This window comes from Dasypus novemcinctus, chromosome 26, assembly GCF_030445035.2.
Source record: "Dasypus novemcinctus isolate mDasNov1 chromosome 26, mDasNov1.1.hap2, whole genome shotgun sequence".
In the NCBI taxonomy this organism is placed as follows: Eukaryota; Metazoa; Chordata; class Mammalia; order Cingulata; family Dasypodidae; genus Dasypus; species Dasypus novemcinctus.
This window is the reverse complement of record NC_080698.1, coordinates 14,375,095-14,399,119: the sequence shown is the minus strand read 5'-3', so window position 1 is coordinate 14,399,119 and position 24,025 is coordinate 14,375,095. Positions and strand designations below refer to the sequence as shown.

Below are 24,025 nucleotides of genomic sequence, written 5' to 3'. Positions count from 1 at the left end.
GAAGCCTAGCAAACTAAAGCACCCGTGGTCCTCGGCACTGCACTGTATGTGCCACAGTCAAGTTCCATGCCCCAGACAGCTACCAACTCCCTGCTCTCCCCCAGCATTCTGTAGGAGAGCTCTGTTAGCCACATTCCACATGCAGGGCAAGTTCTGGGACAGCAAGTCCTTCAGGCCACCACCAGACAAAGTGGGCCACACATATAATAAATGCTCCCAGTAAGTGCTTGAGGGTTAGTCTATTTCTTTTGGAACCAGGGCCAAGGATTCATACTGAGATTGTGAGTTGGCTCCATGCTGAGCTGGTGAGGGCTAGAGAAAGGACCTGCCAGAGCACCAGGAAATCCCACTGCTTTTAGATAGCCATTTTCTTGATTCAACACCTGCCTTGTTACTGTAGTCCTTAACTTTTCTGGCACTTGAGAAAGGTGTTTCTGCTACTTCTTCTTGGGTGTTCAAACTTCTGTGGGTGGATGAAGCTTCTCACTGCCCTCTTGACTGGGGTCATCTTCATAATTTTTAAAACAAATAACAGATCATAGGAGGGCAAGACTGGAAGCAGGGAATCAAGGGGTTGTTGTGGTCATCCAGGTGAGATGATAGTGGTTTGAACTAAATACCACAATAGGAAAGGAAGGAAGTGGCTGAACTCAACATATATTTGAGAGAGTCAACTCAGGACTGCTGATGGAGAGGATGTATATAATGTGGACAAGAGAAGAAAATGGCATTTACTAAATCGGTGAAGATGGTAGTAGGATTTTTGTGGAGTGGGGTGAGAAGATCATTTTGGGCACATTTAAGTCTGCCAAATTTGTAGAAGTACAAGTGGAGATACCAAATAGGCAGTTGGTTTAAAGTCTGGATCTCAGGAAGAGGTTCAAACTGGAAATAGACATTCGGAAGTCATCTTCACATTTAAAACCACGAGACTGGATAAAATCATGTGTAGAGAGGAGACCCTAACCCCAGGAAACTCCAACCTCAAAAATTGAACCTATAAAACATGACCAATGACGTATGAGATGAATCAGGAGTATGTGTGGTGTCTGAGTAGCCTAGAAAAGAGACACGCGTGAGGATGAAATGAGGTAATGCTAATTATCCATGGGCCCACAGTAAAAGCTTAAATAAAGAAGTTAACAAGTACATTACGTTGGGGGTAAGTACATTTAAAGCTAATCACAGCAAGCCCCGCCCCGCCCCGCCCCCATCCTCCTTCGGCAGCCCCGCCCTCCCCGCTTTTCCGGAATGCTCTGGTGGGAAGACTTCCGCGGCGGCCATCTTAATTGAGGGCAGCCGACAATAGGCCCCGCCCCCGCGGTGGCCCTTCCGCCCTGGAGGTCGCTGTGGCGGCGGGGAGGCAAGAGGCTGGTGGGCTTCGGCGGCGGCAATGACCCAGGCAGAGAAGGGGGACGCGGAGAACGGGAAGGAAAAGGGCGGGGAGAAGGAGAAGGAGCAGCGCGGCGTGAAGCGGCCCATAGTGCCCGCTCTGGTGCCCGAGTCGCTTCAGGAGGTGAGGCGCGGGGGGCGGGTCCCCGGCCTCTTCCAGTTGGGTACGGGAGTCACGGAGCTCCGCGGGTGCAGGGGAAGCTTGGCGGTGATCGGAAGAGGTTCAGGTCCCAACCCTCCAGGCCCCAAGCCCTCGTGGGTGGTGCGAGGTGGTCGTTCCCTTCCCTGGTAGAGTGCCTGCCGGACGCGGAAGTTGAGGACGCGCGGCGAATGGTCCACCACGCGGGGTAGCTCCAGGCCGCAGGGGCCGCAGACCCGGGCACAGATTCTGCTTTCCCACCACCTGGCTGTGTGAGCTCGGGCAAGCGCTTCACCTCCCCGAGCAGCCATCTCCGGAAGTAAAACGAGCCCAAGTTGCTGTGAGGATGAAATGATTTTTGATAAAGAGCTTAGCAGGGGGTCCCCCCCCAACAGATTCGGGCCTTTGTTAAAGAAATCTCAAGTTTCAAAACAAGGACAAGGTAGATATTTGTTTAAATAAAAATTAGGAGCTTGTGTGTCAAAAAGAGAATAGGATTAAGTCAAACTGACCATAAATTTTTTTTTTTTTTGCAGTGACATGACAGGCAGAGAGTGAATAGCCTTCAAATGTATATATTCAGAAAAACTCTTAGGAGTCGTTGAAGAAAACACCAACATTCCTTTGCCCAGGAAAATGGGCAAAGGCCATGTACAAATTCACAGGAGAAATAAGGAGGCATTAAATGCTCAGAATTTCATGTGGGGCACTCCTGAGCCAGCTCCTTTGTGGGTAATTAAGGATAATACCTGCCTGGTAGGCAGCTGTCAAAGGTAGAGCATAGTCTGACAGAGAGTCAGTGCTCAGTGCGGTCATTATTGTTGCACAGCTCTTGGTGTCTGCACCTACCTGATGAGGGACAGACTGGATGGTCTGAAAGGGCTTTGCCCGTGCCCACCCTCTACAGTTCACCCATTCTGTGATGCAAGTTGGGGAACAGGTAGCAGAGCATAGTGTAGAATGAGCTAGTGCAGTGGGGCCAAACAGGTGTCTTGGGCACACTGTATTAGTTTCTTAGCTGCTAAAACAAATGCTATACAATGGGTTGGCTTAACAACAGGAATTTATTGGCTCATGGTTTCAGAGTCTGGAAGGCTTCCTTCCTCCTGGGGTCAGTGTCTTCTGGCTGGCGGGCAATCTTTGGGGTTCCCTGCTTTTGCATCACATGGCAATGCACAGGCGGTGTTTTCTCTTTTCTCTCCAGCATCCTGATGCCTTCCAGCTTCCAGCTGTTCCCATGGCTTCTTCTCCTATGTCCAATTTCTTTTGCTTATAAGGACTTCAGCTGTTTGGATGAGAAGGCCCACTCTCATTCATTTTGGGCACACCTTAACTAATAACACCTTCAAAGGCCCAGTTTACAAGTGGTTTCATACCCACAGGACCAGGGATTGGTACCTGAGCATCCTTTTGTGGGGGACACGATTCAATCCCAGTACACATATAGCAGGTATCTCCCCCAGCCCTGATGGTAGGGAATAGTTTCTCCAAAGGAGATGATATCTGGACTGAGACCAGAAAGATGATTAGGAGTTAGCTAGATGGAGGAGACCTGGAGGCAAGAGAAGATATGAGGTGTTGGAGGCACTAGTAGATCAGGATATCTGAAATTGAGGAGGGAGCAAGAGGTAAGACTGGAGATTTTGGTGTAGACAATACCATAAGGACCATATAAGGCAAAAAGATTGGCCCATCTTGAAGAGAGTGGAGAACCTTGGAAGATTTTACTGTATTATTATTATTATTATTATTATTAAGAACTAGCATTCAGGGAATACTTACTTTGATCAGGTTCTGAGCTACATGATGATTGATTAACTCATTTAATTTTCACAATAACTGTGTCAACTAGGAACTTCATCCGGAGTAAGGATGAATTTGAAGCCTGCTCTGTGACTCTAGAGCCTGGGCCTTTAACCACAGTGACAACATTTCTTTAACTTCAGTCAGTTATATAATAACCTTTTGTTTTTCCATATCCTCTGTGGCACCTGTGTTGTTATTTACTTAATAACGTTTTTACTCAGTCTTATAATATCCAGGAAATTATGTGTGGAGTGTACTTTTCTAGTTTTGTTTTTTTCTTTTTCTTTTATTTTTTTTAAGATTTATTTTATTTACTTCTCTCCCTTCCCCCCCTCCCCCCCATTGTTGTGTTTTCTTCTTTGTCCACTTGTATTCTCGGCGGCACCAGGAATCTGTGTCTCTTTTTGGTTGCATCATCTTGCTGGTCTCGATGTGTGCGGTGCCCCTCCTGGGTGGACTGCTCTTTTCTTGCACTGGGCGGCTCAGTGTGGGGTGCACTCCTTGCGCATGGGGCTCCCCTATGCAGGGGACACCCCCGCATGGCACAGTGCTCCTTGCGCACGCAGCAGCGCTGCACGTGGGCCAGCTCACCACACGGACCAGGAGGCCCTGGGTTTGGACCTCTCATATGGTAGGCAGACGCTCATCAGTTGAGCCACGTCCGCTTCCCTGTTTTTTCCTTTTTCTAATATACATTAAAATAAATAGGTTAATCATTAAAATGAAAGTGTTTGTTTATATTCCTCACTTTGGGAAATTGCATGTGCCATTAATGAGATACAGGTATCCCTGATAGCGAGCAGGTTACCCTCGTCTGCTGGACAAATGTTCTTTTCTTTGGGAATTAATGTTCGGCACCATGCCACCTGCGAGTGATGCCATCATCATTGAGCAAATACCTCCTGAGCATCTGTGTACTGTGTGTGGGGGCAGAATAGTGAACAAAACAGGTGATCACACCCCACAGGGTTTGTTGTCTTTTGGGAATGCAAACAACAAATAGAAGTAATGACTGAAGATTGTATTGCCGGGTGACTATCAAACATAGTCTAATGACATTTATCTTCACCTGAAGGGAGGAATAGCTTTAGGTGGGAGGAGAAAGGACATTGCAGGGAGGAATCACCTATGTGAAGGCCTAGAAACCAACATGGGGAGTTAAAGAATGAGAGGAGATCCAGACTGGGTGGATCTAGAGAGAGGCTTAAGAGGTCGGCAGGGTGTAGAGCTTGGAGGGTTCTGAACTTGATGTTAATTGGAAGCCAAGGAAATGGCTTAAATGGAGGCCTGCCAAGCTGGCACAGCTGTAGCTCCAGGGGAGGGTGGAATAGGTGACAGCTAAGGGGTGGGGCTGGAGTGGTTCTCTGCTGAGGGGTCCCTGTTGAAGGGATTGTCAAAATCCCTTTCCTACCCACTCCTTAGCCCTCAGCAAGTGTAGGTGGTGGAGCTTCCCCAAGTCATCAGATTATGGTCTGCCCCTTGATCATTTTGTAGTTAAAGCAGTTATCTAAAAGCAAAGCTCACAGTCATTCTACTGCCCTGGATTTGTGCTGCTTTGTCAGTCCTTGTTCAGCATCTCCCAAGATTGGATTTTTCAAGATTAGAGGTTCAGGCTGATTGTGACATTCGTTGAAGTTTTCTGACTTAGGGGGATGGAATTGTGAACTCTGGCTTTTAACCCCAAGCTCTTGCCAGCTCACTTAAGTGGCACAGAACTAACAAGAGAAGAACATTTAAAAAATAATGTGTAAAATGCAGTTTGTATACACACTCTCAAGTGGTTGATGTATAAAGCCTTACTTCCTATCATTACAGAGTAGTAATTTTGTCCTTATATTAATTTCTTCCCTGACCCTTTCAGCTGGTGGCTAGCCTGGGTACTAGTCACCTGAGGAGTGTTTTAATTTTTTTTTTTTTTTTAAGATTTATTTTTTATTTATTTCTCTCCGCTTCTCCACCTTCTCCCCCCACCCCAGTTGTCTGCTCTCTGTGTCCATTTGCTGTGTGTTCTTCTGTGTCCACTTGTATTCTTGTCAGTGGCACCCGGAATCCGTTTCTCTTTTTGTTGCGTCATCTTGCTGCATCAGCTCTCCGTGTGTGCAGCACCACTCCTGGGAAGGCTGTGCTTTTTTTGCGTGGGGCGGTTCTTGAGGGGCGTAATCCTTGCACGTGGTGCTCCCCTATGTGGGGGACACTCCTGTGTGGCACAGCACTCCTTGCGTGCATCAGCACTGCGCGTGGGCCAGCTCACCACACGGGTCAGTTGGCCCTGGGTTTGAACCCTGGACCGCCCATATGGTAGGTGGACGCTCTATCAGTGGAGCCAAATCCGCTTCCCTTGAATCTGATTTTACGAAAGTGATTAGGCTATTCAGATTTATGGGCAAGCTTGGAAACTACTGTCTTAGATCATGTTCCCTGAGAAGTCAGGCCATCATCACTCATATACTCCCCACACTCTTTTATTACCTGTTTAACTGTCTTCCTTAGTAAACAGTAAGTTCTCTGATGGTAGGGACTTGGTCTCTCCTGCTCACCAGGTACCCACAGGGCCTGGCACGTAAGTACTCAATAATTATATGTTTTTATCACATAGTTTTTGTTTCATTCATGTAAACAAATATTTGCTGAGCTACCTACTGTGAGTCAGATCTTGGGACCACAGATGGAAAATGAGTGTGCATTCAGGCCAGAGCTGTGGCTGAATTCCTTTCAGAAAACTCCCTTTACTGAATTATTTTGATACCTTTGAGTCCGATAGTCATTACATGAAACTAACATCATAGTTTAACGTATTACCTGTATGTGATTTAACTTGTTACCTTATATTATTTACTATGTTCACACTCCTGTGTTTTTCTTATTTACAGCAAATCCAGAGCAACTTCATCGTTGTCATACATCCAGGCTCAACTACTTTGAGGATTGGTCGAGCCACAGACACACTTCCTGCCAGCATTCCTCACATCATTGCACGAAGACACAAACAACAAGGGCAGCCCCTATACAAGGACAACTGGCTTCTAAGGGAGGGACTAAATGTAAGTCAGAAATGAAGGAGCAGGAGAGAAAGCCCAGGTTGTTTCCCTGGGAGGGCTTACACGCTCCAGTGTAGCAGGTAATCTTGAGTAAACTTATAAAAACATCATTCAGGATTACAAATATCATTTTTATCTGAACTAGTGATTTTAGATGTAAAGAATTAGTTATAAAAATTTTTTTAAAAATCCCTTTAGATGAATTTGGTGATGATCAAGTTTTTTTTTTTTTTTTTTTTTTTTTGAGGTACCAGGGCCTGGAGATTGAACCCAGGACCTTTTATGTGGAAAGCTGGCACTCACCCACTGAGCCACATTGACTTCCCTGAGTTGGTTTTATTGTTTATTTTGCTTATTTATTTTGTTTTTTTCAGGAGGCACTGGGAACCAAACCCGGGACCTCCCATGTGGGAGGCAGGCGCTCAACTACTTGAGCCACAACTGCTCCCTCAAGGTGATTTTCTTTTTCAAGGTGATCTTTAATAGAAGCTATGGAATCGACACTCTTATAAGATGATACAGTCAGGTCTTTATTAATTGATCACCACGTTTTCTCTTCCAGAGTTTAAATCGAGCTTACATTTTTGATCCATTAGCAGATTGAATTGCTGCAATAAGTACTCATTACAATTTTATATTACATCATAATTTAAAGTAAAAAAATCTGTTTTCTTGGAGTAAGCTTTTACAATATCCTATTGTGGATGGTACTCATCAGGAAAATTTTTAGTGATAGGTGTTAAATTTGTATATTCCATCATAATCCATGTTTAATTTTCAAGTTCTAAATCAAGGATAATTTCAGGATCTTGCAGTTTCTGTAATTCTAATGTTAAATCTTAAGGTTCTGTTTTTTCTAGGAGACTGTACTTAAATATCGTTTGGTGATTTAAGAGTTTAAAACTCATTAGACCTTGGATCTTAAAATTCTGCAAGGAATAAATCTTAGGAATAAAATTCAAAAGAAAATAACGTTTCTACGAAGATATTTATGGACGTATTCTTTGCATTATCACGATAATTTGAATACTTGATTAAACAGAATATATGAAGGAATATGACATTGTTACAAAATTGTAAACAAGAATTATATAGGCATGGAAGAATATCTAAATTACTTTGTAAATATAAAGTAGCTATATGCTTTAATTAGTGCTATGAACATTTTTATCAAAAGTCATTGGGGTTATAGGATTTGTTATTTTTTCATTTAAAAAATTTATTGAAGTAAATTATGCGTATATGAACATACGAAACAGTAAGTGCGTAGTAAAAATTGTGAATTCACAAAACAAACGCGCATATCACAAAGGCCTCCTATACATCGCCCCCACCAGTGCCTTGCGTTGTTGAGGAACATTTGCTATAGATGATGGAAGAACATTGTACAAGAGGTTGTAGGTTTTTGTGTATGATTATTTTAAATGTACTATTTATCTATTTTTCTTTTGTTGCTCATGCTTTTGGTATAAAGTCTAAGAAACCACTGCCTAACACAAATGAATATGCTTCCCTACATTTGTTCTAAGAGTTTGATAATTCTATCTCTTAGATGTATGCCTTTGATCCATTTTGAGTTGAGGCATATGATTTATTGTAAGGGTTTTTTTCTTTTTTTTTTTTTTAAGATTTATTTTTTATTTATTTCTCTCCCCTTCGAACCCCTCCAGTTGTCTGCTCTCTGTGTCCATTCGCTGCGTGTTCTTCTGTGACTGCCTCTATCCTTATCAGCGGCACCGGGAATCTGTGTTTCTTTTTATTGCGTCGTCTTGTGTCAGCTCTCTGTGTGTGCAGCGCCACTCCTGGGCAGGGTGCACTTTCTTTCGCGCTGGGCGGCTCTCCTTATGGGGCGCACTCCTTGTGTGTGGGGCTCCCCTACGCGGGGGACACCCTTGCGTGGCAGGGCACTCCTTGCGCACATCAGCACTGCGCATGGGCCAGCTCCACATGGTCAGGGAGGCCCAAGGTTTGAACCGTGGACCTCCCATGCGGTAGGCGGACACCCTATCCATCGAGCCAAGTCCGCTTCCTTTATTTTATTACTTTTTTTTTGTCTTTATTTATTTTTTTAATGTTACGTTAAAAAAATATGAGGTCCCCATATACCCCCCACCCCCTCACCCCACTCCTCCCTCCATAACAACAACCTCCTCCATCATCATGAGACATTCATTGCGCTTGGTGAATACATCTCTGAGCACCGCTGCACCTCGTGGTCAGTGGTCCACACCATAGCCCACACTCTCCCACAGTCCACCCAGTGGGCCATGAGAGAACATATAATGTCTGGTGACTGTCCCTGCAGCACCACCCAGGACAACTCCAAGTCTCCCGAAAATGCTCCCACATCTCATCTCTTCCTCCCACTCCCTACCCCCAGCAGCCACCATGGCCACCTTCCCCACCCCAATGCCACACTTTCTTCGATTACTAATCACAATAGTTCATGAATAGAATATCAGTAAGTCCACTCTAATCCACGCTCCGTTCCTCCATCCTGTGGACCTTAGAATGGTTGTTTTTTATTTATAAGTAAGAAAAGATTACTTGGAATTCCCAAGAATGGTACATATGAGAAATGAATAAGGAAGTGCTACTTGTTGATCAGGGAGCATTTCCTGTTGATAGATTAAATTAATAGTTTGCCAAAGTGCTTTCACTAATCGTTTATACTAATCTTTTTTTCTTTCCCCCTAGAAACCTGAAAGTAATGAACAAAGACAAAATGGCCTTAAAATGGTGGATCAAGCAATATGGTCCAAAAAGATGTCAAATGGGGCAAGACGGATTCCTGTGTCCCCTGAGCAGGTTCAGTCTCAACTTCTCTTTCAGATTTATTCTTTTACCACCTCTCTTATATCATAATGCCATTGACGTGCTCTCTCTTTATCATGAAATGCAAGGTGGGATTTCCTTAAAAATGAAAAAAGAAACATTCATGAGTATAGAATACCCAAATCAGCGTTACAAATGCTTATGCAAGCCAGATAATTTATAAAATGTTTCTTTAAGGCAAGAAGATGAAAGTTTACAGTTTACAAACTGAGTCTAATTTAACTAAATGTATACTTCCAGAATCTTGGTGGGAAGCCATATTCTTACCATGTTCTTCACTTTAATATGATAGATCAGTAGTGTATTAGTCAGCCGAAGGGGTGCTGATGCAAAATACCAGAAATTTGTTGGGCTTTATAACAGGTATTTATTTGGGGTAGAAGCTTACAGTTACTAGACCCTAAAGTGTACATTACTTCCCTCACCAAAGTCTGTTGCTACATGTTGGAGCAAGATGGCTGCCTGTATCTGCAAGGGTCCAGCCTTCCTCTTCCCTCCTTTAGGGCTCCGTGGTCCCAACTTTTTCCAGTATGAGCTGTAGGCTGGAATAAGTCTCGTCTCTCTCCCAGGGCCCATTTCTCTCCAGGCTCAGCTGCTTTGTTTCCACAAGGCCAGCTGGAGACTATCAGGATTTCTTTCCCCTGGGGCCTCTGCCGTGTCTATTTAGCTGTCCTTACTCTGTGTTCCTTTCCTGTGTGTTTACTTCTCAGGGCTCCAGCATTTAAACTCCAAACTCTCTTCTCTGCCATGTCATTTTCTCTGTGAGCCCCATCCCCTTGATGTGGCCTAATAAAAGCCTTAATCATAATTTAAACAAGTAAGAATGAAATCTCTGAATCCAGTATAATCTAATATACCCAGAGGAACAGACCAATTTACAAATATAATCTAATATCTATTTTTGGAATTCAAAAATAACACCAAACTGCTACACACATGAACTGTTAGGAATGGATCTGAGTCTGTATTATATATAATTTTATATTCAATTTTTTTTTAAAGATTTATTTATTATTTCTCTCCCCTACCCCCCCCACCCCGGCTGTCTGTTCTCTGTGTCTATTTGCTGCGTCTTTGTCCGCTTCTGTTGTTGTCAGCGGCACGGGAATCTGTGTTTCTTTTTGTTGCGTCATCTTGTTGTGTCAGCTCTCCGTGTGTGTGGTGCCATTCCTGGGCAGGCTGCACTTTCTTTCGCGCTGGGTGGCTCTCCTTACGGGGTGCACTCCTTGCGCATGGGGCTCCCCTACGCGGGGGACACCCCTGGGTGGCAGGGCACTCCTTGGGCGTATCAGCACTGCGCATGGGCCAGCTCCACACGGGTCAAGGAAGCCCGGGGTTTGAACCGCAGACCTCCCATGTGGTAGACGGACGCCCTAACCACTGGGCCATGTCTGCCGCCTATATACAATTTTTTTAAGATTTACTTAGGTCCCATCTCCCCAGCCCCCCACCACCTGTATTTGTTGCTATGTCCATTCGCTACACATTCTTCTGTGTCTTCTTGTCTTCTCTGCTTGTCTTCTCATCTTCTCATTAGGAGACACTGGGAACTGATCCTGGAACCTCCGGCATGAGAGAGAGGCACCCATTGCTTGAGCCATCTCAGCTCCCGGGTTTGTTGTGTCTCTCATCGTCTTTCCTGTGTCTCTTTTATGTTGTTACGTCATCTTGTTGCATCATTTCATGGCATGGGCCAGCTCTCTGTAGTGTGGGCCAGCTTCACCTTCACCAGGAGGCCCCCGGAATCAAGTCTGGGACCCCCCCATATGGTAGACAGGAACCCAATCGCTTGAGCCACATCCACTTCCCTAATTTTGTATTCAATTTTAAGCATAGTTTGGTATTATTAGACTGAATCACAGCCTAGTTATTAAAATCATGATTGTGGAAAAGGACAAGACAATCCTTTCCTGACCAGTCTGTATTTTACCAAATGTTCTGGATTTTTATTAAAATTTGCCACTGTGTCTGGTCTGTGAAAGAGGGGAAAGAAAGGGAACTCTTACACTCCCTGCTACCCCCCACCCCTTTTCCTTGTGTAATTTCAGAGAAGTTTTGATGTTCTTTCTTTTCAGGCACGTTCCTACAACAAACAGATGCGGCCTGCAATTTTAGATCACTGTTCTGGAAATAAGTGGACAAATACATCTCATCATCCTGAGTATTTGGTAGGAGAAGAGGTAGGAAACTTCTTCACAGTGAAATGGAAGAAGAGAAACCTGATCCTGGTTCTGAAATTCGTTTACTTTGCCATCCAGTTCTAGTTTTCTGTCATTCCTACTTTGAGGACTAGTTGGCTTCTGAAATTTTAGATACTCCACTCTCAATATTTAGAACATTCAGCAAATGTTAATGGTAATTTCTGGCCTGCGATTTTTTTTCATGTAAATAAAAAAAACCCATAGAGGAGTTGTAACAATGTACTTTACCCTGCCTTTCCCTAGGCCTTGTACGTTAATCCACTGGACTGTTATAATATTCATTGGCCTATCAGAAGAGGTCAGTTAAATATTCACTCAGGACCTGGGGGCTCCCTTACAGCTGTTCTGGCAGATATTGAAGTAATATGGTCTCATGCAATACAAAAATACTTGGAAATCCCACTGAAAGATTTAAAGGTGAGCTAAAATTCCCAGTTACTTGGCTTATTTTAAAAATTGGCTAATAAAAGAATACATTACTAAGTTCTTCATAATATAGTGTCCTTCTTTAAGCATTCTCAGCTTGAAAGTGTTGACATTTTTTCTTCTTAATTCCCCTCTGGTGTTTTCCTCCTCTTACTGTGTTTCTTTGGTATTTCTGTCGACTGCCCTATAATCAGCAAGTGGTAGCATAACAAAAATAGAAGAAGCTCGTTCATGTTTATATGTTCTCTCTAATCTTTACTAGATAAATCATTTGTCTTATTTTTATTTCTCAAGTTTTAAACGATTCAAAGGAAAAAAAGAAACAAACTTCATCTTTTTTTGTTTGTTTCCTCATAAAATCCAAAGGATAGCAGAAAGATTTGAGCTTTTATTCTGGGCCTTTAACCTTTGAAGGATCATCTCTGAAGAGAAGTGTGGTGAAATTTGCTTTGACTGGAATTGAGTGTTAACCCTTCTCTTTTTATTTTCTTTTTTAGTATTATAGATGTATCTTGTTAATTCCTGATATCTATAATAAACAGCATGTCAAAGAGTTGGTGAATATGATCTTAATGAAGATGGGCTTTTCAGGTATGTCTGATAATTCCACTGAAATCTACTTTAAATGAACTTGGTTTTAATGACAGAATTAATCCAAATGCACTGATTTATGTTTAAGTGCTTATTCTGAGAGTTACAGCTGTTTACTTGTTTGCCCAGTTGTGTCTAGACTCCTGGCTGTAGAGGACTCTTGGTTTAAGGATCTTTACTGCTCCCAGCTGACACTCCTCCATCTTTTCTTTTTGAGGGATTGTGGTCCATCAGGAGTCTGTGTGTGCCACATTTGGAAGTGGCTTAAGCAGCACATGCATTGTAGATGTTGGAGACCAGAAGACAAGTGTGTGCTGTGTAGAGGATGGAGTCTCTCATCGGAACACTCGGTAAGGAAATTGGGAGGTGACATTCCTGTCCCTTTCTCCTCACAGGCTGTTCAACTGTAAAGCCTCACAAGTTAGAAAGATATTATATATAAGAAATTACATATGCAAAGTCATTGCATAGGGAACCAGCAAGATTGTGGAAGTAAAAATTCTAACAAGGCTATCTAAACATTTACTTTTATTTTTCCTGTTGGAACTCTGTGATATGTTTCTTTTTTCTCTCCCCACCTCCTTGCTGTTTGCACTTGCTGTGTCTGTTCATCTTCTTTGCTTCTTTAAGAGGCACCAGGAACCGAACCTGGGACCTCCAGTTTGGGAGGGAGGCGCCTAATCGCTTAAGCCACCTGCTTTGTTGTGTCTCTCATTTGTTTTTCCTCTTGTGTCTCTTGTTGCGTCATCTTGTGTCAGCTTGCTGTGCCTGCCAATTGCACCCTCATTTTTTTTTTAAGATTTTTAAAGAAACTTTATTTCCCCTCCCCCGCCTCAGTTGTCTGCTTTCTGTATCCATTCACTGTGTGTTCTTCTGTGTTTACTTGTGTTCTTGTCAGTGGCACCCAGAATCTGTGTCTCTTTTTGTTGTGTCATCGTGCTGCATTTCTCTCCGTGTGTGCGGCGCCAGTCCTGGGTAGGCTGCACTTTCTTTCACGCAGGATAACTCCTTACAGGGTGCACTCCTTGCGCGTGGGGCTCCCCTATGCAGAGGACACCCCTGCATGGCAGGGCACTCCTTGTGCACATCAGCACTGCATGTGGGCCAGCTTACCACACGGGTCAGGAGGCCCTGGGTTTGAACCCTGCACTTAGCGTGTGGTAGGCAGATGCTCTACCAATTGAGCCCAAGTCTGCTTCCTTCATTTCTTCTTTGGGAAGCACTGGGAACTGAACCACGGACCTCCTATGTGGTAGGCGGGAGCCCAGTTGCTTGAGCCACATCCGCTTCCTGATGTGATAAAACTTTGCATCAACATCTCTTTTAAGTCCTAATATGTGTTGGTGTGGTTCCCCAGAGTCTTTTTTTTTTTTTTTTTTTTAAAGATTTATTTATTTATTTAATTTCCCCCTCTCCCCTGGTTGTCTGTTCTTGGTGTCTATTTGCTGCGTCTTGTTTCTTTGTCTGCTTTTTTTTTTGTTTCTTTGTCCGCTTCTATTGTCGTCAGCGGCACAGGAAGTGTGGGCGGCGCCATTCCTGGGCAGGCTGCACTTTCTTTTCACGCTGGGCGGCTTTCCTCATGGGCGCACTCCTTGCGCGTGGGGCTCCCCTACGCGGGGACACCCTTGCGTGGCACGGCACTCCTTGCGCGCATCAGCACTGCGCATGGCCAGCTCCACACGGGTCAAGGAGGCCCGGGGTTTGAACCGCGGACCTCCCATGTGGTAGACGGACGCCCTAACCACTGGGCCAAAGTCCATTTTCCCCCCAGAGTCTTTTGCTGTGGTCTGGCTTAAAGAAAACCAATCATACTCTCACAACAAAGCTTTATTAGGCAGGTCATGCAGGAGAGAATGGATTTTCAGGTCTGAATTCTCTAGCTAGCCTAGTGTTTTGAGTATTTGCTTTTCTGTGAATGACAAATAACTTTAAGGTGGCCACATCCATTAATGATGTCATCACCGATACAAGCATTAATAAAATGGCTCTCAGGAGCAGGTTCGCTGCTTGTCCTTCATGAGGTGAGCCCCATGTAGGTGAGCACACTCAGGTACTGCACCTAAGGGTCCTCTGTAGATTTTGTGCTCCTGAGATGGCTCCTTCCTGCCCCTCAGGATGCTTTAATTCTTCTGTCCCTCACTGTAGGTAGTCTGTGCCTCAGAGCGTAGGAGCAAATTTAAAGAGGGCACAGGTAGTCCATGAGGAAGTTTAACCTGCTGCCTCCTGCCGCTACTTACAATGCATTGTAAAGCCCAGTATGATTTCGGCTCACCCTTGTTTGGATTATCTAATGCCAGTGGTTCTCAATTGTGGAGAAGATCATCGACCCAGCTCTCCCACCAACTAAATAGCAGTGGTGTTTCCAAGTCGTAGAACCATTCAGTTAGTAAATAGAGTACTTGCCGAGCTCTTTTCCCTTAAGTTTGTCTTACGGTGTCTGTGCCTGTCACCTTTATATGCTACTGAGTGTAGGCAGCCAAACAGTAAGCATGTATTGACTTGGAAACAAGTAGGATTTATAATAGTGCAGATCCTGTTTCGTGGATACTCACTGCAAACAACATCATCACTTCTAGGCGCCCCACCATTTGTTTTAGCTAGAGTTTCCTTTTTCCTTCCCTCCCAACCAGTCAGTCTGTCTCTTCATTCTGTGATTTAATCTTTCAGTGAGCAAACATTTCTTGTGAGGCAGTGCGACTTCTTGAAATACCCTTTCTACCCTCTTAACTGACAGATTGAACAATCTGCCCTTTTCTTTTAATTCTAGGCTCTGTCTGGCATATGGGGGAGCTGATGTGTCAAGATGTTTTTACTGGCTAATGCAGCGAGCTGGGTTTCCTTACAGAGAATGCCAGTTAACAAATAAAATGGATTGCCTTCTTCTGCAGCACCTTAAAGAAACCTTTTGTCACTTAGATCAGGTAGGGGCAAAAGCAACATTGCTGATTCTAGCACTTTCTTAGTATTCTAGTAGAAGGGGTGACATTTAATCAGTACTGTATATGGGTTGCTACCTTTTTATACTTTTTGTTTTGGAAGACTTTTTTTCAATTTCAAGTAATGTTGAATTTTTTAAAAATGAAAAACAAAAATATCAATAACATTTTCCAGTTAATGAAGAGAATTTGCTTGTTGATTTGGGCCATTTTTCTTTTAATGTATATTGATAAGGAAGAAAGCATAGAAATGCAGATGGTGGAAATTTCACAACTGTTAAACAGGGAAGAAGCTGTAACTTGTATTAAGTTACTGTGAAAGTGGTAGAAAGTTGTAAGGCACTTTTCCATAGGTTATATTTAGATAGTGGAGAAGCTTAAGTGTGTTGTAAAGAGTTTACATGCACTTTTACTGATTCCCTGATTGCATCTTTTCCTGGAATCAGGACATTTCTGGGCTTCAGGACCATGAATTCCAGATTCGACATCCAGATTCCCCAGCTCTACTTTACCAGTTTCGATTAGGAGATGAGAAACTCCAGGTAACATGTGGCTGTGTATTTCCATGAATGTAAGGAAAGCCATCCGGGTTGAATAAAATGGAGAGAATATGTACTTGCTGGAAACCTCATGAGGTCAGGATGTCAGATGGTGGGAGATTATTCACTAATCCAACATTTAAGCCACTGACACAGTACCCGTTAGAACAGAACTTTTTAATTAGTCACTATGTGATTAGTTATTTAGAGAGGGGGCACTGTTCTTTTTTGAAAACTGTAAAGTAGATCACTAGGCACTTATGTTACATTACTTTGAGATTTCTCTCAGTGTGGGGTCATATCAGCTATTCATTTCAGTGATGAGTGAGTCTTCCTTCTGGCCCAGCAGGCACTGGGCCAATCTTATAGCATCTGATCTGCCAGTTTTGTTTTTGGAAGAACAAAATTTTGTGAATCAATTATTATAGGAGGCAGTATCCTTTATTAAGTGCTCTTTTCCTTCCTTGCACAGGCTCCAATGGCTTTGTTTTACCCAGCAACTTTTGGAATTGTTGGACAGAAAATGACAACTTTGCAGCACAGATCCCAGGGTGATCCCGAGGATCCTCATGATGAGCATTACCTGCTGGCCACTCAGAGCAAGCAGGAACAGGTGTGCGGTGTGGGAGGGGACGTGTGCCCTGCAGGAGCAGTTTGTCTACAATTAATGGACCACTATAGTCCTTGACCACTGAAGTCCTGGCAATCTTACAGCATATTAACACTGATGCTGTTTTTAGAGCTGTAGATGAAACGAAGTCAGGATTTTAAATTTGATAAATTTAAATTTATAAATCTGGATAGTAGATTTATTGTTCAGCAGACATTAATCCATTTTTCTGTCCACACTTTTAAAAGTTAATCTAGGGAAGTGAATGTAGCTCAAGTGGTTGAGGACCTGCTTCCCATGTATGAGTCTGTGGTTTGATCTCCAGTACCTCCTGAGGGGGAAAAAAGTTAATTTAATGAAGAACCTCTCTTTTTGATGTATATTATTTACTTGCATGATCTGCTTTTGAATATTCACTCAATAATAACTATTTTCAATAAGAATTTTACCTATTTTAAAGGTTATCCTGTGAAAGCATGTAAAGTGAAAGCATAGGCAAAGAGCTAAATTGAATTTTTTTGTTCAAAGTTGATCCCAATAATAGGATATTCAATACAGGGGCACAAATTAAAGCTCTTATCAGCTGATGAAATGTCAGCAGCTTATGAAAAAAGTAGAAGGTATCTATAAACTTTTTCTAGTGTTTATTCCTGTCCCAGAGGTAAGCATGAGGTGATTTTGATAAGGTTTGTACATGGAGATTCCATAATAGCTACTGATCCATGAATCCCACCAAAATAGTCCACATAAAAATGCAGCTGAAGGTGGGGGAAGTCCTACATTGATATTCCAATTTTAAAGTCCAATCAGTGCTAGCCAGGTTCTGAGACTTTACCCTTCCTGCCAGTGACTGCTTTGGAATTGTCCAAAGGTGCTCATCTTCTGTATGCCACCTTCATTCCCGAGTTGTCTGGGGGTGGGTGCTGGGTGGTTATTATTTACTGTGGTGGATGCCTCCTGCCTGCATCACAGTAGCAGGGTTTTGTTTTTTAGACTTGTGTGGTAGTGGGGTAGGAGGGGTGCGATCTAGCTAGAGAACATCAACAGTGTTGTAGTCATGCCATCTACTTGATTGTCCTTTTGATTTATAGTCTGCAAAAGCTACTGCTGACCGAAAGTCTGCATCCAAACCCATTGGATTTGAAGGGGATCTCCGTGGCCCGTCTTCTGATCTTCCAGAAAGACTTCATTCCCAGGAGGTGGACCTGGGATCCTCCCAGGGAGACTGCCTGATGGCTGGCAATGATTCCGAGGAGGCCCTCACAGCACTGATGTCCAGGAAGACTGCCATCTCGCTGTTTGAAGGGAAAGCCCTGGGCCTGGATAAAGCCGTCCTTCACAGCATCGACTGTTGTTGTAAGCGCTTGTCAGGGACCAGAGGTAGAAATTGAATGAACTGGTTCAGGCTAGAGTTTGTTTGCACAGTGTAGCATAGTCATTCAAAGACTTTTTTATTTTATTTTAAACGCCCCCCCCCAATTGTCTGTTCTCTGTCCATTTGCTGTATGCTCTTCTGTGTCTGCTTGTATTCTCATTAGGCGGCTCCAGGAACCCATCCTGGGAACTTCTGGAGTGGGAGAGAGACGATTACTCTCTTGCACCACCTCTGCTCCCTGTTCTGCTGTGTCTTCTTATTTTCTCTCCTCTGTGTCTCGTGCTGTGTCATCTTGCTGTGCTAGCTCTCTGCGTTGGCCAGCACTCCCGAGCAGGGTGGCTTTTTTGTGCAGGACGGCATTCCCATGCAGGGTGGCACTCATGTGCAGGGTGATATTCCCTGCATGGGCTGACACTTGGGCTCACCAGGAGGCCCTGGGCATCGAACCCGGGACCTCCTATATTGTAGCCAGGAGCCTAGTTGGTTGAGCCACATCCATTTCCCTCAAAGACTGTTGAGGACCTACTTTGCTTGTGTTTCCAGGTGTTGGAAATATGGTCATAAGAGAAAAAAACGGGTTTCTGGCCTTGTTGAGCATATAATCTAATGGAAGAGACCAAAATAAGGCAAATAATCATAAAAATAAATGTGGAAATACAACTATGGCAGGTGCTACAAAGTAGAACTAAAGAATACTGGCTGAGAGCTTCTAATTGAGAGATTTAATAAGGGAGTTTTACTACTGGGGGGAGATGTGGACAGTGGGAGAGGGGGAAGCCTTCCTTGAGGAGGAGAGAAATCTAAGGGGTGAATGGGGTTAGCTACTCACAGGTGGGAGTAGTGCCCCGGGTAGAAGCAGCTGCCTGTGAAGGGCAGTATCGTGGGAAGGAGTGAAGCCTGCGTAGAGGCTGGTGTGGCTGGGTACAGAGAGCTGAGGGGAGCAGGACTGAAGAGGAAGCTGCAGAAGTGGGACTGCTAAGTTGGAGTTGGTAGGCCCCCTTCAAGGTTATAGTCTTAGGTAAGAGCAGGGGTAATGGGCATAGTTGGGAGTGGGGGTCATAGCATGGTCATTTGTCTTTTGCATTGAGGTGGGTTGGATCCTTGAGATTGAGAAGGCTGTTGTAATTGTCCTAGTGAGAGATGATGGTGGCTTGGACTAGGGTGGTGCATATGACAGAAAATTGTGCAAAGAATATCACTATCTTTTCAGCATCCGATGATACCAAAAAGAAGATGTACAGCTCCATCCTCGTGGTGGGAGGTGGTTTGATGTTTCATAAAGCTCAGGAATTTCTGCAGCACAGAATTCTCAACAAAATGCCACCTTCATTCAGGCGAATTATTGAAAACGTGGACGTGATAACACGGCCTAAGGTGTGTTGCTTCATGGTGCAAGTTGGACTGTGTACAAATAAGGTCACCATTGCTGCTTTATAATTATTATATATGTAGCAGAGGAAATCCTGGGAAGCAAGGGCTTATGTCTGGGAAGTTTTTAAGGGCTTGGGTCAAGTGAGAAAATTGCTTTCAATGGGTCACAGATATGATGGCGGGAACTCTGGACTAGGAGACTGAATTCCTGGGTCTAGTCCAATTTTGTGCTCCAAACTCCCATTACTGACATCCCCCTTTCTAAAAGGACCAGGTGGGGCAAAGAGAACCCTGGCTGGTCTCATTCCCTGTCTGGTCAGAACAGCTCCATTTTTCTCTCTCTCCTATTAAGGGTCAACTGCTGGTCCCTGGACCAGATGACCTTTAAGGACCTCTTTGGCTTGAATGATCTTTATGATAAAAGATACTTAAACCTAGGAATTGAGAAACAGATTATATTTTATTAAATTTCACGAACAGTTCCTAGACAATGTGTCTATTTAATTTTCACACTGAGGAAATAATTGTGGAGATATATCTGTTTTACTCAAACATCCAAATAAGTTGTTTTCTTACATATGTTCCTGGCTCTAGGACCTGAAAACTGGTCAAAAGCAGCAGCTACAGTAATAAAAAGTTCTCTTGGCAGTCAGTACACAAAGATGTCTGCAGTTTCATGGGTCCTGCAATCTTTAATGCAGCCTGAAAATCTGGCTTACTGGATATTGACTCAGCAGTTTTGGCTTTTTCTATTCCCCAAATTCAAGTGAAGTTGAAGTATATATCCTGAATCATCTACTTATGCTGAAATATCCTTATCACTCTCTAGGACATGGATCCCCGACTGATTGCATGGAAAGGAGGGGCAGTGTTGGCTTGCTTAGATACAACACAGGAACTGTGGATTTATCAGCGAGAATGGCAGCGCTTTGGTGTCCGCATGCTACGAGAGCGAGCTGCTTTTGTCTGGTGAGACTGGAAGGAAAAAGTCACTGTTAAAGACCAAAAAACAAGCCTTGTGTAAGAGTCTTATAGAAGATATGTATTTTAATTTATTGACCTAGATGCTTAAGTTTCATGGAAAATAAATGAATTTCAACTTACATTGAGGACATGACATTGGTTTGAGATTATAAACTGCTTTGGTAGTCAGGACGTTTGAGAATAAATATAAACTTTTTCTTCAGCTGTAAATTCTCCTGTCCATTTCTCAGGATCTCATAAACTGTCCATGCTGTGAAATGTTACTGTTGAATGGTTCTCACACAGGGAAGCCCTTCATTTAAGTTGGCTTTTAAGTACCACCAGGCAGGCGTCTTGCAACCACAAATGGTGTGTGGTTTGTGTGCTTTAATCATGAAAAGAACCATCTGGTTCCTTTCCATTTTCCCCCTTGCCTCGTAGAGCAGAGTTAAATTCTAAGATCATTGGGGTTGTGTGCATATATAACATGACTCGTATCCTCTTGGAATTCTAAAAGGGAAAAAATATTTCCTCTCCTGGCTTTTTTTTCCCCTTTTATTTTCTATTGGAGGATAAAAAAGATGGGGGTCCATTCAGGTCTAGATTTCCCAAAGCAAAGACTTAAGGGTAGGCTGGTTGGCTTTCGTCACCTGACCTGCTCTAGGGTGGGCTTGGGGAAAGAAAACAATTATTATTTGACCAAAGCAGAGCGAAAGCGGAGTGGAAAATCTTTCCTTTCTAAAGCCAAACAGAAATGATTTAGTATAATTTACAGTTGTTAAATTGTGTTGTAAACAGTTAAGTATGCTTTTAATTACTACTGACAAAATCATTAAACCCCAAATTTTCCTTGACGTGAAGAACCAAGTGAAAGCTTTGAGAGTCCCTTGTGTTCAGTACAACCAGTTGACTTGAACCTGTGAGCAGTCTGAAGCAGAATCACCCCAGGTCCAGGCCTTGTGAGGCCTTCTGAGCCCCTGGCAAGAGGAGAGTGTTTTGTCCTGAGACAGGAGCCAGTCAGTGAGGTCAGCTGGCGGGAGCAGGGGAATGCCTGATGTCTACCACATTCGCTGTGCGAAAGGCGCTTGCTTCCAGGAGGTGAAGAAGACTGGGAACCACAAAAACAGGGTCGGAGAAGAAATGGAGGTGAGAATGGAACGTAGAAAGAAAGATGGTCAGAACCTTAGAAGGGAAAATGCTGGTACTAAAGCATTTCACAGGAATTGGAATGCTCTGTCTCCTCAGTAGGTGAGGAACCAAGAAGAGTCCACCAAAATAATTTCAAGTTGCTAATACCATTTGGGATATGTGCCTTCAATTTAAAAATTGCATGTTCTTTTATTTTATTTTTTTGTATTTCTTAGCAAAATAAACTCGTACAACATTGATTTTGTTTGTTTCAACACACTTTAGTATTGGCTATTTATACGCAAAAGTAGAATGTCTTTTTACTTATAGTAGTTTTGTACATAACACATTGCTCTTATAACTGGTAAATGTTGATTCAGTGAAGTTGGTTTTCATTCCAAGTTTTTACATAAGCTCTGTCGACCTTGTATTACCAGCACTTACAGCACCATGAAAACTGATAATAACAAGTGAGCTTTACCACATTAAACACATTACCTCAGCCTTTACTAAATATCTGCTTGTGAAGCTTTATTTTGTGTTTTTTTGTCCTTAAAAAAACAAAACAAACATGGCCCTTAAGGATAACCTGCAAATATATACATTTTCCATCTGAAACTGATCCACCTTCCTCAGCAGAGTCAATATTGTACTGTGTGAGAGACAAGCATTCGTAGGAAAATATGTAAACTAATATAAAGAAATACATTTTCATGACCTCTACACTAAGAAATATACTTTTAGAAAAATTAAAAGTTGGAACACCTAAAACCCCAAATCTTTTATGTGTTCTGTAACTCTATGGCAGTTTTTTTTTTTTTTCACTTAAGTAAATCAGTATAAGTCACATATAAAAAGACACAAGAGGGCTAACTTTTAGCTTATGAATTGTTTTTTTAAACATGACAAATTAGGTAATAGCAGAGAAATAGCCCTGCGATACCTGACAGTGACCTCTGCTGGTGCAAGTAGACCTCAGGTCTGCAGGTAGTGCGTTTTGGTGTTCACGTTAAAGGCACCTGTACAAGAGTGGGGCCATGAAATCTAGTCTGGGTAGGGAAATGTCCTAGGTAACTACCAAATAATGCTAGGGTTACATAGATACCGGGTCCTCTGGTCTGTAATGGTGGGTTCAGCCTGTGGGTTCCTACTTTTATTGTCTTAGAAGTAAAGATTTTTGCATGTAACAGAGGTTTTTTTGTTTTTTGTTTTGCCTAGCAAGCTATTGAGTGAAGTAGCAAGGGCTTCTGACATTGTATACTCATTAAACTCAACCTTACATAGCTTAATATATTACATTACAAAGCTACACAATTCTGCCTATAATGCAATACATGGACTATTCAAGACTGGACATTTGGCTGGAAGATCCTTTATTGTGGTTTTCTATTACGGTTATTCTTGGTTTTTAAGTATAAAATTTAGTTTTTATAAATTTAGTTTCAGTTCTTAACGCTACAGTAGTTAGTAATATTTGTAACAAAAGTTTTATTGGCCTTTAATTTTAAATTGAGACTAAGGCCTATGTAGTCTGTTTAGAATCTTTGATATTCTTACTGTTAGAGCAGATATATACATAATCTTCCCTACAAGAAGCCTGTACAGTAAATTTCAGGAATGTCATCACAAATGCTTTTTTCCCCCTGGAATGGGGGAATGGGTGGAGTAAGGCAGTGTCACAGTTTCTTGCTTCTCGTGGGTGGGCCATGAGCAGTGCCAGCAGTTGTCTCAGGCTGTGACCTCTTACCTGCTGACACATGTTGCTTGATGTGAAGTTCTTTGCAGAAAGCAGCGGCATCCTTCATGAGGTGGAACTTGGGGCAGACATTGAGAGCACTGTAATTGTCTTTGGTATCAGCCTTTCTAAAATAGACCACCATGTACTTGTGCAGATGAGTCTGACTTCTTAGATCACTGCAGAAGAGGTTAAATGCAAGGGGGAACAGGTCTTGGGAGTTCTCGTCAGAGCCATCCTGGCTCTTGCCACAGGCACCATCACACACGGTGCCGACATAATTGGACAGAAGGAAGATGACTTTGTCTGCTGCTTTCTTCTGAGTGGTAAGCCACTGCACTAAGCCCATCTCGGCTATTTTCTTTTTCTGCCACTTTTCAAGGATGACCTCGCTTCTGCAACGGTTGTGAAGGAATTCAGTGAAGTAACAAACTGTGTGGTGGAAACATATTTCAGGTGGGTAAACCACAAGAACCTTAACGGGGGGCAGTAGTGTGGTAGTAGAGAAGGAAGGCATCTTGATCCTTTCTGTGGGGAGAGAAGAGCACTTGTTATCTGTGAACAGCAAACATCAGGCTTGCACTGTAGTGTAAACTAGTGCTGATGAACGGTCCCTCAGTAGAGACCACTGGCTAAGCCTCAAGGACCTCGTCACTGCCAGGTAGGGAGGATAATACCTCTGATGCTCCTTTTGAACACATCACCTTGAACTACTGAGGCCTAAACCTTAAAGATGTTTTAAAAAATGGGTTTTCTAACTCCTTTTCACAAAATTGGCCTCAATCAAGCCATAAATTTTCAGATAAACTCATAGAAACTGTTTAGGTTTAAGGTACTTTGTTTTAGGTGGGCTGTTGTAACTTTAGTATTTTTAGTTCTCTATATAAACAGGAACATTTTGATCTCTGCACTGCACTTCATGTCATGTTTTGAGTTCAGC

At 43.0% G+C, this 24,025-nt stretch overlaps 2 protein-coding genes across 6 annotated transcripts in view; one reads left to right on the top strand and one right to left on the bottom strand.

Moving 5' to 3' along the window:
• The first annotated feature begins 1,248 nt into the window (after positions 1-1,248).
• ACTR8 (actin related protein 8) lies at positions 1,249-21,864 on the top strand. 2 transcript variants are annotated; one of them, XM_004464463.5, is made up of 13 exons: positions 1,249-1,516; positions 6,208-6,378; positions 9,073-9,183; positions 11,286-11,390; positions 11,655-11,828; positions 12,335-12,428; positions 12,646-12,778; positions 15,196-15,349; positions 15,811-15,906; positions 16,376-16,516; positions 17,605-17,869; positions 19,099-19,262; positions 20,089-21,864. In XM_004464463.5, the coding sequence occupies exons 1-13, from the start codon at positions 1,394-1,396 to the stop codon at positions 20,230-20,232; spliced, it is 1,875 nt and encodes a 624-aa protein (XP_004464520.1). In that variant the 5' UTR covers positions 1,249-1,393; the 3' UTR covers positions 20,233-21,864. The 2 variants fall into 2 exon arrangements, with proteins under 2 accessions (XP_004464520.1, XP_004464521.1); XM_004464464.5 differs by having other exon boundaries at positions 1,308-1,516; positions 6,208-6,455.
• IL17RB (interleukin 17 receptor B) overlaps positions 21,611-24,025 on the bottom strand; it is a 17,514-nt gene continuing 15,099 nt past the window's right edge. For all 4 annotated transcript variants that reach the window (XM_058288231.2, XM_058288230.2, XM_071212095.1 and 1 more), the window contains exon 11: positions 21,611-23,613. In XM_058288231.2, coding sequence (XP_058144214.1) covers positions 23,027-23,613 — 587 coding nt within the window. In that variant the 3' untranslated portion in view covers positions 21,611-23,026. The remainder of the gene's footprint in view (positions 23,614-24,025) is intronic.